The sequence below is a fragment of the Arachis ipaensis genome, chromosome B02, assembly GCF_000816755.2.
Source record: "Arachis ipaensis cultivar K30076 chromosome B02, Araip1.1, whole genome shotgun sequence".
In the NCBI taxonomy this organism is placed as follows: Eukaryota; Viridiplantae; Streptophyta; class Magnoliopsida; order Fabales; family Fabaceae; genus Arachis; species Arachis ipaensis.
In genome coordinates this window covers 1,403,570-1,416,927 of record NC_029786.2, presented here as the reverse complement: position 1 = coordinate 1,416,927, position 13,358 = coordinate 1,403,570, and the positions used below count along the sequence as shown (strand labels likewise).

Genomic DNA, 13,358 nt, shown 5'->3' with positions numbered 1-13,358 from the left:
GTGTTGAAGAATGGAATAAAATACTATCGAATGACATTTGGGAATTTCCTATGTCAAATAGTAAAATTGTTCCTGCATTGTTAATAAGTTACTATCATCTTCCTGCACATTTAAAACGCTGCTTTGTTTATTGTTCGTTGTATCCCAAAGATTATCAATTTGATAAAGATGAATTAATCTTGCTATGGATGGCTGAAGATCTTTTGCGACCTCCAAAGAAAGGAGAGACTTTAGAAGAAGTTGGTTGCGAGTGTTTTGATGACTTGTCTTCAAGACTATTTTTCAAGCAGGCTGAGTACTATGCTAGGAAGTATTTTGTGATGCATGATCTCATGCATGACCTGGCAACTTTTCTTGCTGGAGATCTTTATTGTAGATTCTCAAAAGAACTTGGTGAAAAGGAAGAGAGGAATATTCTAACTCGTCATTTGTCATACACTCATTCAATCCCTGAGAAAGCATGCTCCTCTAGTGAAATAGAATCTTTGAGGACATTATTGTATATCAATGATATACCTTATATCCGGGATGAACGCGCAACATTACCATGTGACATATTGTCAAAGAATAAATACTTGAGAGTTTTGTCCTTTGATAGACTCAATATATTTCCTGATTCAATAGGTAAATTGATCCAACTGCGCTATTTGGATCTCTCTAGAAGTGATGTTCAGATATTGCCCGAGTCATTGTGCAATTTGTGTAATTTACAAATATTAAAGCTATCAGATTGTTCAAAGCTGACTATGCTGCCCAATGGCATGTGTAATCTTGTGAATTTGCAGTGTCTTGATATAAGGGGTACTCCTCTGAAAGAAATGCCAAAAGGAATGGGCAAATTGAAACAGTTGCACATTTTAAGCAAGTTTGTGGTGGGAAAGCAAGAAGACAATGGAATTCAAGAGTTAGGAGGACTTTTAAATCTTCATGGATCACTTGAGATTGAGAAATTGGAGAATGTGGTTGATGCCAATGAGGCAAGGAGTGCAAGAATAATAGATAAGAAGCACATTGACAAGTTATTGTTGAAATGGTCTCTGTCTTCAGGCGATGATATAGTTTCAAACACACATACTGATGAACAAGATATACTTTGGGGCTTGCAACCACACACTGGCTTGAAACAGTTGACTGTTGATGGATACAAAGGTAAAATATTTCCAGATTGGATTGGGCATTCCTTGTACCAAAACATGACAAGTGTATCTCTCAAGTCTTGCAAGAATTGCTACATGCTGCCTTCACTTGGACAGCTGCCATCTCTTAAGTCCCTCCGCATCGAAAGCTTTGATCAGCTGAATAGCATTGGCAAGGAGTTTTACAAGAATGAAGGCCATCAACATTCTTCGCCTATTGCACCGTTTTCCTCACTGGAGGAATTGATATTTTATAGTATGCCAAGTTGGGAGGAGTGGCACTTACCTGACTCAGAAGCCTTTCCTCGGCTTAAGAGCCTTGAAATAAGAGATTGTCCAATGTTAAAGGGAGATATGCTTAATCAGGTATTAATGAGAATTGTTTTTTCCTCATCGGATGTTTCCAAAGTGCGCCAACTGGAAATACAAGAAGATGGTGAAAGATGGTATAAAAAGATGAGCCTTGATGAGGATAGTTTATCAATTAGGGGATTTGAATGTGTGGTTGAGTGTGCATTTAAGGCAAGGATCATCCACCATCTAACTTCCCTCCAAGAAATACAAATCTCAGGGTGTTCATCTGTTGTATCCTTGGGGGGCAATTCTTTACCCAAATCTTTGCAAAAGCTCAAAATCTTTAATTGCCGCCAAATTGAATTACTCCAGCAACAACACAAGTATGATTTGGTACATCTACAAATATATGAAAGCTGTGCTTCACTGACTTCATTATCCTTGGATGCCTTTCCCAATCTCGAGAATCTGGAGATAGAATGGTGTTCAAATCTGGAATCAGTTTCAATGTCAGAGCCACCACACACTGCTCTCCAACGTCTCACCATCAGTCAATGCTCCAAATTTGTGTCATTGCCATCTGACATGAATAGTCTTCTCCCAAATTTACACTCTCTGGACATACAAGGTTGCCCAAACATTTGTAGGTGGCCAGAGGGTGGTTTGCCGGCTAACCTGAAAGATCTTAGTGTAGGAGATTGCGAGGAACAAGTGAGGGGTCTATCATGGTTGGGCAACTTGGACAACCTCACTCATCTCACCATCTCAGATCATCACAGTGTGAGCAGAATAAAGTCATACCCAGAGGTGGGTTGGCTGCCTCCCCTTCCCTCCCTTACCACTCTACATATCCAAGCGTTTGATAATCTGGAGACATTGGAGTGCAATGAGCTTCTCCACCTCACCTCCCTTCAACAATTGCATATTTCATGGTGTAAGAAGCTGGAGAATATTGCAGGAGAAAAGCTGCCTGCCTCTCTCTTACTACTTCAAATTGATGCCTGTCATTTGCTGCGCAAACGCTGCAAGAACAAGCATCAACAAATTTGGTCCAAAATTTCCCACATTCCCATCATTCAAGTAGATGGCAAGCAAATTTTCTGAGTAGAGGTTTCTGAGCAGGTAATTCTCTAACCTTCATGTTTTGTCATGCTACCACAATTAAATTCACACATGCATAAATTTCCTTTTCCTTCAAGTCAATTTTTTTTTCCTCTTTCTTTAAACAACATTAACCACTTGAACTCATATGCCAACTGCAAAATTTGCATTCTTTTCTTTCATTATCGGAAAGCTCTCAGTTTGCAGTTGTAGTTAAAGAAATATCCTTTCTTACTCTCACAAACAGTCTTTGCTATATGTAATACTTGTTAACTCATATGTTTCAAAAGAAAATCACATTTAAAGACGATGATAACAATTACCATGAAACAAAAATTGAAACACAGGGAATATCCTTTTTCCATGTATCCAACATTTGAGATTTTTTTTAGATGTATTAAACAAATGGATGAATTAAATGTACTTTTTTTAATGTTTTTAACTTTTTACTTTCGTAGACGCAGACGTGTTAAAGCTGCCAAGTTTACTTGTGATTTGGATGAATTAACTCTCTGGTCATCATTTCTGTCTTGTATTGTATACTTTTATTACATTCTTCTGCAACCAGCTTGTACTGACGTACAAGATCATACTTCTACTAAATGCATAATTTAAATTTTACAATTTTGTGATCATGCTATTATTGAGTTGTTGTGTTAAAAGACTCTGTAAAAGGAATCCGCATCATATGTTTTCAAACCATAGGCTCAAATTTACTACACTTCAATTCTTTTCTATTGATTGATACATGCAATTAAGTGGCATTCAACAGGAAATAAATGATTTATTTGATTATTTATTTACTAATAATACATCATTTTAATTTGAATGTTCCTTTTGAATTTTTGGTAACACCTAGATTTTAGATGAGCATATCTCTCTTATCATCTTCAGGTAGAAGAACTTGGGTTTTGTGATCAACAACTAGCTTGCAAGTAAACTTTCTGTGAAGGTAAACTATAAACTACATGCTACCACATGGGTATTTATATTTTACAATGCTTTATGTCATAGCATTTCTTATGGATTCCAACTGAAACAGATTTTCCTGGGATATGAGGAGATTACTACTATGATCTAGGATCAGCTTTTAAAGTTGTGTTGCAAAACCATTAAAATGTGTATGGGGTGGCCTCATCAACATTTCAAGATAGAAGATTGTTCAGATCTCCTATTCTTCATTCTTGGATCATTCTCTTTTTCTCCCTCACAAAGCTTACATTGAAGATCTTTATTTTTATCTTAGGTTAGCTAAAATGTCTTCTAGTCTTCCAGTATTTTGATTTCTTTGTATAAATCTTTCTGTAACAACAAAAGGCTATCATGAGTTGGTGAAGAATTAAGAAAAAGCCATGAATTGAAAAGGCAAGATAGATTAGATGAAAAAACCATCAAGATGTGTTTGTATTTGATTCTGATTTTGAAAAGATAGATTAGAATTCATTTCATTCTTGGTGTGGGAACTCAGGTCTGAGTTCACTTGTTCCTGATATTGGTATTGGTGTTTGTAATTTGGTTTGGTTACAGTTTCCACTATAGTTTTGGAAGAGACTGGATATAGGTTTCATTGTATTTATAGATTGAATCAGGATACATGGTTATGTCATTCTCTTTTCTCTTCCTGCTATTTTTTGCTAAATTAGATAGATTAGACAAAACAAGAAAAATCTCCTACATAACAGTTTATGTTTGTCAGTCATTAGTCAAATTTCGAAAATACCTTGATTCAACACCTTTTTTTCTCAAGGCTAGCCAAACCATCAGAAATGTTATCATATTTGTGTATTTGTATTTCAAAAGATACCTTGAGGATTAAGCAGCAGTTGTCCTGAGAGCATTGCATTTCTGTTCTGAAATGTCTATATTGAAAATCTTTTCTTTCTGAGTTGTAGTATTATGGCAATTAGATTATGCTTGTGATCACTTTATTTTTCTATCTAACTGCATTTAACTTCCTCTTTGCAATTTCACCTTTTGGAAATGATATCAGTTTCAGAAAAGGAAAGGGAAGCTTGAAAGCGAAACATATATATAGTGAATGTATTGAAGTTGTAGCTTCATTTTCTGAGAGAAAGAGTGCATCCTGTTGATATTGGTGGTGGTGGTGTTTGAGTGAAATTGTGTTCTGACTTCTGAGAACTTAGATTAAACTTCGTATCTTGGAGGCTTCATCATCCATTTGTAAGAAATTGTGAAAAGTCTCACCTTTTTGTTATTTTTTCATTTGATTATTTACAAAGAAAGTTAAGATCATTATTAGCCAGTTTGATAAAAGTAAAATTTCATCACATACTTTCTCAGTGAAAATTCTTAAAGACTATATATATATAAAGAACTTATATTCCTCTGCGATTAAACATTAGTTTCACTGTGATGCATTATTCTTTCATTACTTTTCTTTCCTCCTATTTCCTTTTTTTTTTTTTAAACACTTGCAACATAAAATTAGATAAGGGACTTCATCATGAAAATTAGATAAGGATTTCTTTTGTCCAAAAAACTCATTTTCAATTTTTTTTTTATTTTATCATCCAAAAAGAGATCCTTCTTTATAAAAGTTCAATATTCATCTTCATAATAGAAATGTCCTTGTATACTCTTTATAATCACATAATTTCCCAAAACAAAAACGGGGAAAAGATAACTCTAACCAAGCTTGGTTGGCTCTGGTTATTTCTCCTAAGCAAATTCTCTCTGTTGTTTTGCATATAGACTACTAATAAGTTGTTGAAAAGAGAATCTTGTCAACAAAACAGTAAAATATACACGAGACTCAGAAGAGAGTTGTATACTTGTTAGAGATACACAATAATGAAATAATCATCACGATTCATTAGCCCCTAAACAACAAACGAAACAGACACAACAAAGAAACAAACCAGAACATAAAGGTTATCAATCCATGTCATCTCTGGCATTGTCATCAACAACCAAAAGGATCAATACCACTCCACTCCTTGTAGCTCAAAAAGGTCTTTCTTTGATTGATCTCAACACCTACTTCTTTATTGTTGAAAATTCTGTCCTTGCGTTCCAACCGAATGTTCCAAATCACTACTTCTTTATCTATCATAATATATTCAACAACTTAAGATTTACAATCCTCTTTTCTTTTCTTAGAAGTAATCTTGAAGACAGAAAATTTTTAGTTCCATGCCAACATTTTAACCTCACTCTACCAATATTATTATAACCTCATAGCATAATATATTACCATGATACATGTCTACCTAAAGACATACTTGTCAGTGTGCAGTCACATGAAGTTCATGAGATGGAGAGACAACTATTTTTAAAAAAAATAAAATATAGGCATACGATGAATTTAGCCAATGGTCTAGTTATCCTGATATGTGCAGTTTGTTATAGAATATTTGATCTTTTGGGACATAACTAAAGAATGATCCAACATTGTGTTCATGAGATGTTCACATAACTGCATTATTATGCATTCTCACAAAAGAGTATAGAAAATAAAAAGAAAACAAAGTTTGTAGAATGATAAGTGTGTGCTTGGTTTTGTGATGACAAACACTTAGTCTTGAAATCTTTTTACTTTATGTATTTGTGTAACCTCTGAGTCCTGCAGTAGATACATTGAAGATTGAGCAGAGAAGGTCAAAGATTCTGAAAACAGACAACACTTGGATCCATAGAAATCATGAACAGCAACTGCTTTTCGGGTGAAGTTTGGCAATTTCATCTTCTTGATGTATTTAGGTGACCATCTTCTCAGTGTAGAAGAGATTATGTATGACGAAGTTGTTGCAAAATCAACCTATGTACTGAATATGATTATTGCTGTTAGTTTATTAGTTATTATGTTGTATGATGATAAACATTATTTCTGGAGCAGATTAAATGTGTTATTGCATTGATGTAACTGCATTCTTTTCCCTTTGTTTTAGAAACAATAAACTAATATATTATCACTGTACAAATTATTAAAATAAGACAACTAACATGCATTATTGTTATATCTATACAAAAAATATGGTGCCCAAAGTTTAATATTGTTTCCTCAAAGACTAGCAGTGTCCTTGGTGACACGGAAACAACACCACTTGCAAGAAAGAATTAAAAAAATGAAAAAGTTAGAGCAAAAGCCAATTAAGCTCTCCCCTGCTATGAATTTTCTAAGTTATCACGTCTTGTTGCTAACTGTGTTTGGTTTTTGTGATGACAAATACCACTTTTCTTTTGTTTTTTTTTCAAAGGAAATATAAGATTCAAAGATAACGATGTCATTATGAAAATGTTGAATATTGATGTGCAGTTACATGCTCTTTAGTTTTATATAATTTCCACAAAGACCACTAATACCTTGCTATTAAACAATGTGTTACATCTCTTTTCTTTTAAACAAGAATTAACAAATGGAGTTAGTGCAAAGCCAGCTAAGCAATCCACTTATACCGAATTTTTTATAATTACTTCGAAGACTGATACCACGTGATGTCATGAGTGATGAACACATTCGCTCTCAGTCTTACTTTACACTTTTGAGACTCAAATTCCTGAGTTCAGTTACAAACTTGTGAGCATTGTTACTCTCATTCTAATCTGCAGAATACTCTTACTTTTCCTTGAGATCACCATGAACAAAGTGGGTGAAGCTTTTCTGTCTGGTTTCATCACTGTTCTCCTGGAGAGGTTCATTTCAGCTGAGACTTACAACTTGGTGGTGGGGAAGAAGCTTGGTCCTGAGTTGGTGAGAAGGCTGAAGACTGCTCTCTTGGCTGCTGAAGCTCTGGTTGCTGACGCTGAGCAGAAGCAGTTTGGTAACCAATTGGTGAGGAAGTGGCTGGATGATCTGAGAGATGCTGTCTACAAGGCTGATGACTTGCTGGACCGTTTCTGCATCAAAGCTTCAACTCAGAAGCAGGTACCAACTTTCTTGCCTAGCTTCCTCAATTTTGAAGAAAGGCAGATGGTCAACGAGATAGAAGAAGTGGTCAGAACTATTGAAGATCTTGAGAGATGCAAAGAAAGCCTTGGCCTTGAAAAGATTCCCACTGGTAGCTCCTCATGGAGAGTTCCATCCACTTCTCTTGCAAGAGGGAATGTGTATGGCAGGGAGGATGATCAGAAGGCCTTAGTCCAGATGCTGAATGACAACAATGAGCATCACCTCTCTGTGATCTCTATTGTTGGCATTGGTGGGGTTGGTAAAACAACTTTAGCCCAATGGCTGTACAACAATGAAGAGGAGTTCATGAAGGGATTTGATCTGAAGGCATGGGTTTGTGTTTCAGAAAATTTTGATATTGTTGAGATTACAAGGAATGTCATGAAGGGGATCCTTGGAGGTACTTGTAGTCTCGACGATTTCAATTCACTTCAACATGCTTTGAAAGAAGAATTGTTGAATAAGAAGTTCTTTATTGTTCTTGATGATGTTTGGAGTAATGATCAACATCAATGGAGAAATTTTATAACGCCTTTTCAATACGGGGCTAAGGGAAGTATTATTCTTCTAACTACTCGCAAGGAAAATGTTGGTTTAGTTGCTCAAACAAATTATCAACCTCTCATCCTCAACACGTTGTCAGAAGATCAATGTTGGTCGGTGTTTGCATCCAGTGCATCTTTTCCAGAATCAAATGGGAGCCCGGCACTGGAAGAAATAGGCAAAAAGATAGCTAAGAAGTGTGATGGTCTGCCACTAGCAGCAGAAACACTTGGTTGCTTGTGCAGAAACCATGACGCTGAGGAGTGGGGGGAAATATTAAAGAGTGATATTTGGGAGTTTTCTACGAATGACAGTAAGATAATCCCAGCATTATTAATAAGCTACTTTCATCTACCTCCATATTTGAAACGTTGTTTTGTTTATTGTTCATTGTTTCCCAAAGATTATAAATTTGAGAAAGATGAATTAATCTTGTTGTGGATGGCAGAAGATCTATTACGGGTATCAAATAGAAGAGAGACTTTAGAAGAAGTTGGTAGCAAATATTTTGACGATTTAGCTTCTAGATTATTTTTTAAAGAGCATCAAGATAATGATGACTGTTTTGTGATGCATGATCTCTTACATGACTTGGCAATATTCCTTGCTGGAGATTTCTACTGTAGATTAGAAGAACTTGGTGACAAAGAGGAGTTGGGGAGTCTGACTCGTCATTTGTCATTTGGAAAATTGAATCGTGCAGTCTCAAAAAATTTGAATTCCATTGCTACATTGGAATCTTTGAGGACATCCTTGTATGTCAACGATTTATTTAGCATGGAAAGCGTAGCATCAAAGTTTAAATACTTGAGAGTTTTATCCTTTGATGAACTTGATGTGGTGCCTAATTCAATAGGAGAATTGATCCATCTGCGCTACTTGGACCTCTCTTGGACTGATATTAAGACATTGCCAGAGTCTTTGTGTAGCTTGTCTAATTTGCAAACACTGAAATTGTATTATTGTTATCAGCTAACTACGCTGCCTAGTGGTTTGCATAATCTTGTGGGTTTGCGGCATCTTGATATTAGAGGAACTTCTTTGGAAGAAATGCCCGGAAAAATGAGCAAATTGAATCAATTGCTTGTTTTAAGTTACTTTGTTGTTGGCAAGCACGAAGACAATGGAATCCAGGAGTTAGGAGGGCTGGTAAATCTTCATGGATCCGTTGAGATTAAGAAGTTGGAGAATATTGTTGATGTGAATGAAGCAAAGAGGGCAAAGATAGTGGCTAAGAAGCACATTGATGAATTATCCTTGAAATGGTGTTCAGGTGATGATATGGTTTCAAGCACACAGAAAGAAAGAGACATTCTCGATAACTTGAAACCGCAGAGTGGGATGAAAGAGTTGAAAATCGAGGGATACAAGGGTACAATATTTCCAGATTGGTTGGGGAACTGTTCCTACGAAAACATGACACGTGTATCTCTAAAGTCTTGTAAGAATTGCTGCATGCTGCCTTCACTTGGACAGCTGCCATCTCTTAAGTCCCTGCGCATTGAAGGTTTCGATCAGCTGAGGAGTATTGGGGAGGAGTTTTACAAGAATGAAGGAGATCATCATTCTTCGCATATTGCACCATTTCCCTCACTGGAGAGTTTGAAATTTAGGGATATGGCATGTTGGGAGGAGTGGCACTTACCTGACTCAAAAGCTTTTCCTCAACTTAGGAAGCTTAAAATAAGAAATTGTGGAATGTTGAAGGAAGAGACGCTTAATCAGGTATTCTTCAGAATCGTTTCTTCTTTGTCGGATGTTTCCAAAGTTCACAAAGTACTTATAGGCGACCACTATATAAGACCGCACACCGAGACCATGTATGTTGATGGGGATACTTTATCAATTAGGGGAAGTGAATCTGTGATGGAGTCTGCATTGAAGGCAATGATCAGCATCAACCATCGAAGTTGCTTCCAAGAAACACACATCTTGAGGTGTAGAAAACTAGAATTCCTGCAGCTACAGCAGCACAAGTATGATTTGGTAGAGCTACAAATAGAAGAGAGCTGTGATTCACTGACCTCCTTGTCGTTGGATGTCTTTCCCAATCTCAAGAATCTCAAGATAAAAGGGTGTAGGAATCTGGAATCAGTGTCAATGTCAGAGGCACCACACGCTGCTCTTAAAGAAGTGACCATCATTGAGTGCTCCAAATTAGTGTCATTAGCAGGAGAAGGACTGGCTGCACCCAACTTGACTCATCTTCACTTCAGCTTCTGCTCAGAGTTGGAGGCATTACCACGTGACATGAAGAGTCTACTCCCAAGTTTACACTCTCTCCAGATATATGGTTGCCCAAACATTTGCAGGTTGCCAGAGGGTGGTTTGCCGCCTAACTTGAAAGAGCTTCATGTGCAAATTGGTGAGCAACAAATGAGGGATCTATCCTGGATGTCCAACTTGCACGCCCTCACCTATCTCAAATTTTATGGTTATTACTGCGACAACATAAAGTCATACCCAGAGGTGGGTTCGCTGCCTCACCTTCCCTCCCTTACCACTCTCCAGATAATAGGGTTCTATAATCTGGAGACATTGGAGTGCAACGAGCTTCTCCGCCTCACCTCCCTTCAACAACTACACATTTATTGGTGTCAAAAGCTGGAGAATATGGAAGGAGAAAAGCTGCCTCCCTCTCTCTTGCTACTTCAAATTGATCATTGTGGTTTGCTGGGAAAACACTGCAAGAACAAGCATCAACTAATCTGGCCCAAAATTTCCCACATTCCCACCATTCAAGTCAATTTCAAACAAGTATTCTGAATAGAGATTTCTGAGAAGGTAATTATCTAACTTCGGTTCTTATGCCACCACAATACAATTATACGTGCATAAAATTCCTTTTCCTCAAAAGAAAACACCTCCTTCTTTCTTTAGACATTATTAACTAGTTGGACTGATATAAATTTGCATTTTTTTTCACTCATTGGGAAACCTCTCACTTTCTAGTTGTACTCAAAAGAAATATCCTCTGTTATTCTCAAAAAAGAGTCATTCTTATAAATTCAAAGGCAGGGAATGTATGTATGTGTATATATATATATTGTGTATCCGACATTTGAGAATTTCTTTACATTATCGATAAATGAAATTTACTGTTTTTATCCATCTTCTGCAGTTAGATGGTAATGAAGTAAAAGTGCCCAATGGTGGAGATTTCATCTTATACAATATTTTAGCTTCAGGTTGGTAAATTTACACCACTCCATTCCATTCGAGAATTTACTTTTCCTGTTCTGTTGGGAAAAAGAAAAAATGTTATGAAAGCTTGATTTAGTTATATGCACTGAAGGGTAAAATTGTGTTTCTGCCTTTGCCACTATTTGATATTTATGATAAACTTATTGGTATTGCCATATAGTAACTTCAATTTTATTCTTTTTCTGTCTTTCAAATCTATAGATTTCACTTTCTGTTTAGATGCTATTTACTGTCGATCATTCATAATTTTAGCAAAGAGATAAGTTGAAATCCTTTGAAAATATTCAAGGTAAAATTAAAACTTTCGCCAAACAGTAGGGACATTCTTTAATATGGTTTTCCTTGTTTCCTTTTCTTCTATTCTTTAATCTTCTTTTAATTTCTTTTTACAATATAAAAGAACATGAAACGGTTTGCAACTTCAGTGATAGGCTAAAAGAAAATATAGCTTATTGTCTTGCCTGAAATGGAAACTGAAGCTTCAAAATAATTTAACAATTTTTTCCCTTCTGTTTTTGCCATCTTTTGCAGGTAAAAGTTCACTGATGTTAGAGATTTCATTGCACATGTATATCTATATATATGGAGATGTGAACTGGATTAATGTGTTGGGAAGCAGTAGTGTTTTCTGATTTAGTGATTTCAGCTTTCATTTTAATTGGTATCTACACTAGTTTAAATTAATGACTGATGTGTATCCACACTACATGTGGAGTTGCTTGGATTATTCAATTCAGTGCTTTGCTTCAAAGATAGGAACCATAGATGGTTGTTTGGTTATCAATAGTAGTCATGTTTGAACTAACTTGAATTGTAGCCTTTTTTTTTTTTTTTGTTAAATTTATAATTCAAAGGCATGATGATGATTAACATCATTATTGAACCTAGGCTACAGTAGTGTTACTTATATGTTAAAGCTATGATAATCTACATCTTACCAAGCATGAAACAGTTAATTTAATTAACTTCTAATCAAAGGTGCAACAGCTTTCATTGTTAACTAGTTGAACTATGCCGCCTGGAAATTTGCATTCTTTTCTTCCATTTATTAGGGAAGCTCTCAGCTTGCAGTTGTAGTTCAAGAAATATCTTTTGTTTCTTTGACAAAGTCATTGGCTCATTGCTATCTGTAATACTTATTAACCTTCATATTTTTCAGTAAAATCACCTTTACAAAGAAGATAAGAATTAACATGAAACAAAAATTGAAAGACAGTGAATATCTTTTTTGTGTATCCAACATTTAAGAATTTGTTTAGCTGTATTAAACAAAGAGTTTGATTTACATGGTCATCCAATTAGATTCATGCGTTTAGATGACTTTTGAAGTACTGAGTTTGAAAATTAGTTACCAGAAGCTGTGTTTACTGAGTTTGGCTTCATGTTAGTATCTACACTAGAATGAACAAGATAGAAAAGGAAGACATGATGGACAAAGTTGGAGTGGCACTTCTTAGTGAAAAGCTTCTGAATTTGTTGGTATGTTTCTCTATTCCTCTCTATAATTTTATTTTTGCTGTTTTGCACAGAGAAAAAACAAAATAATAGCTTAATTTGGGGAAAGAAAAGAGTTATAAAATGGTGTTCCTGTCTTTGTCAATTCTTTATGATCAGAGTCAGTTGTTGTCATGACCCGAACCAAGCCATGACTGGCGCTCAAGAGACAAGTCCCTCAGCAAGCCAAACGACTAAATTTTCAGAAAAACGGACAGAATCTCCTCTGTTTCTAGGACCTTACCAACATAAATATTAACTCCCTGTATTAATAATAAACCTCCATTTCCAAGACAACAACAACAACATACTCCAAATTATATCCACAACCAAATATATCCAAAATACGCATCATATATATATATATATATATATATATATCAAGTTGATAACTAGAGTATATAGTTAAAACCATAAGTCTTACATAACCAAATCATAATCACTACCTAAACAGTTCAAGATTCAAAATAACATAACCCACACGAGGACCCTGCCTGTGACATATGGAGCATTGACATAATCTAGATTTTGAGCAAAGGTTCCATTACATAATTACTTAGCCCTTGGAAAGAAGAAGGGCTCACCAAAATGACTAAGATCTACTGAGGGGAAGGTGGAATGGAACCTGGAATGACTCCTGTATCTGAAAAACATGGGAATATAATAGGGTGAGTTTT

At 35.7% G+C, this 13,358-nt stretch overlaps 5 protein-coding genes across 20 annotated transcripts in view; 4 read left to right on the top strand and 1 right to left on the bottom strand.

Annotated features, from left to right (window-relative positions):
- The window catches only part of LOC110268294 (putative disease resistance RPP13-like protein 1), a 1,322-nt gene extending 1,303 nt beyond the window's left edge, over positions 1-19 (top strand). Inside the window, exon 2 of the mRNA XM_021114274.1 lies at positions 10-19. Coding sequence (XP_020969933.1) covers positions 10-19 — 10 coding nt within the window. The remainder of the gene's footprint in view (positions 1-9) is intronic.
- Positions 1-13,358, top strand: part of LOC107626564 (putative disease resistance protein At3g14460) — an 87,589-nt gene that overhangs the window by 26,569 nt on the left and 47,662 nt on the right. The window lies entirely within an intron of this gene.
- LOC107621900 (putative disease resistance protein At3g14460) lies at positions 7-6,438 on the top strand. Of its 2 annotated transcripts, XR_002356537.1 has the most exons (3): positions 7-2,552; positions 3,426-3,483; positions 3,574-4,137. XR_002356537.1 is itself a non-coding variant. In XM_016323878.2 (2 exons), exon 1 carries the CDS (start codon positions 51-53, stop codon positions 2,532-2,534), a length of 2,484 nt encoding a protein of 827 aa, XP_016179364.2. In that variant the 5' UTR covers positions 7-50; the 3' UTR covers positions 2,535-2,552; positions 6,121-6,438. The 2 variants fall into 2 exon arrangements, 1 of the variants encoding a protein (XP_016179364.2); XM_016323878.2 differs by lacking the exons at positions 3,426-3,483; positions 3,574-4,137 and adding an exon at positions 6,121-6,438.
- Positions 7,019-13,358, top strand: part of LOC107626561 (putative disease resistance protein At3g14460) — a 60,081-nt gene continuing 53,741 nt past the window's right edge. For 4 of the 10 annotated variants that reach the window (XR_002356532.1, XR_002356529.1, XR_002356531.1 and 1 more), the window contains exons 1-3: positions 7,019-10,767; positions 11,105-11,171; positions 11,719-12,666. Coding sequence is in view for 1 of the 10 variants with exons in the window: in XM_016329465.2 (XP_016184951.1) it covers positions 7,129-10,749 (3,621 nt within the window). In the remaining 9 variants the exon portion in view is untranslated. Of the gene's footprint in view, positions 10,768-11,104; positions 11,174-11,718; positions 12,667-13,358 lie in introns of those variants that run through there. The other 6 variants (XR_002356533.1, XR_002356534.1, XR_002356530.1 and 3 more) reach the window with 3 other exon arrangements.
- The window catches only part of LOC107626560, a 37,038-nt gene continuing 36,339 nt past the window's right edge, over positions 12,660-13,358 (bottom strand). For all 5 annotated transcript variants that reach the window (XM_021114783.1, XM_021114785.1, XM_021114777.1 and 2 more), the window contains one exon: positions 12,660-13,324. The gene's annotated coding sequence lies outside the window, so the exon portion shown is untranslated. The remainder of the gene's footprint in view (positions 13,325-13,358) is intronic.